Below are 1,357 nucleotides of genomic sequence, written 5' to 3'. Positions count from 1 at the left end.
GATAATTCCAGCGATTCCTCGTGGTTCCTTGCGTCTCCTAGAAATTCTACAGATCAAATCCACAACACGCCATCAACTACTGGCAGAAGGGAAAAACCCTAATTCTCTTAAATTAATATGTATTTCCCAGGAATTTTGAACAAATTATGATAAATCCTGATGATTCTCTGTATTTTCTTCATTTTTGCTGAGAAATCCAGCAAATCACCGGTGAAGACTTATTTTTTCTTGGATTATCGCTTGCCCTGGCGGAACTTGGGGAGCCATTACTTGATGCAGCTGATAGCTGGTGGTATTTTAAGGATGTCATAGCATTGGTATTGTAACAATCTCTCAAGCATTGTTCAAATTCTTGAATACCCTTATTAATGAGAGTTCAAAAACGATTGGATTTGTTTGCAGCTCTCAGAGATTGGAGAGGGAGTTTCCCACGTCAATCACAAAACGGTACTTGAAGTCGGATTTGGCAAGTCGTTCCATCGCAGTGTTAACTTTTTCCGCGCGAATCAGTTCAATGTCACCTGTTATGCCATGCTTCCCACAGAAGTCCAACATTTCTTGCGTCTCTTTCATACCGCCGAAGTCACTTCCACCAATCATCTTTCGACCTGAAAAAATAACCCAAGCTTCTCAGGAAATGCTTTTACCATGAATCATTAAATACAGATCTTAATATAGCTATAATCAGAGCAGAGATTGCAGGGGAAAGCAGCTAAGCTGTATGTAATCTGGTGATGTACGTGTTCGAAGGTAGCAATGTTCTCACCGGCAACTAGAGGGAAGATAGGAAGGTCGAGAGGTTTATCCGGCAATCCCACCGTTACAAGTTTCCCATTCATCTTCAACAGGCTTAGCAATGGAGCCAACTGATGCACTGCAGCAATGGTATCAATGATGAAATCCATAGTGCCCGTTGCAGCCTAAAACAATAAATCAAACCTCATCAACTTCATTTTCTTCTCTACTCAAATTGTAGGAACTAAGGAGTTTATTAAGATGAAAACTATAACTCATTTAACTTCATTTTACTAAATTCACAATTAGAAAATCGTGAAATTCATCACCATTGACCATGTAATTACCAATATAAACATGAGAATGATGTCTGAGAAGTTAGTAGAAAGGCTTGGTGCAGGCCTTACCCATTTCAGATAGAAGATAATATGCTTTTTGTTAGCATTATATAAGTATGGACCTCACAAGGTTTTAAAATCCTTTGTCCCAAAACTGAAGAAAATTTTGGTAAAGTTTATGAGAGAATTATAATGTCACACTTCCAACTTCCATAAAAACAAAAAAACAACAACCAAACAAGTTGTCTCCACGTGCTTTGCATTTTAAAAATTTGCAGATTAAA

General features: G+C 38.0%; 1 protein-coding gene across 1 annotated transcript; it reads right to left on the bottom strand.

The window, feature by feature from the left end:
- Positions 1-295: 295 nt before the first annotated feature.
- LOC131021445 (probable cinnamyl alcohol dehydrogenase 9) lies at positions 296-1,116 on the bottom strand. Its single transcript, XM_057950633.1, has 2 exons — positions 767-1,116; positions 296-608 (listed from the first exon to the last, which is right to left on the bottom strand). The coding sequence occupies exons 1-2, from the start codon at positions 903-905 to the stop codon at positions 406-408; spliced, it is 342 nt and encodes a 113-aa protein (XP_057806616.1). The 5' UTR covers positions 906-1,116; the 3' UTR covers positions 296-405.
- Between the last annotated feature and the right edge of the window lie 241 nt (positions 1,117-1,357).

This window comes from Salvia miltiorrhiza, chromosome 4 (assembly GCF_028751815.1).
Source record: "Salvia miltiorrhiza cultivar Shanhuang (shh) chromosome 4, IMPLAD_Smil_shh, whole genome shotgun sequence".
In the NCBI taxonomy this organism is placed as follows: Eukaryota; Viridiplantae; Streptophyta; class Magnoliopsida; order Lamiales; family Lamiaceae; genus Salvia; species Salvia miltiorrhiza.
Note: the sequence above shows the minus strand (reverse complement) of the source record. Positions and strands in the feature narration are given on the sequence as shown.

Excerpts from the sequence above, each read along its gene's own strand:
- LOC131021445 (XM_057950633.1), bottom strand. The coding sequence starts at position 905 with ATGGATTTCATCATTGATACCATTGCTGCAGTGCATCAGTTGGCTCCA. Across the intron at positions 609-766 it reads TATCTTCCCTCTAGTTGCCG|GTCGAAAGATGATTGGTGGA; the intron begins GTGAGAACATTG and ends TTATTTTTTCAG.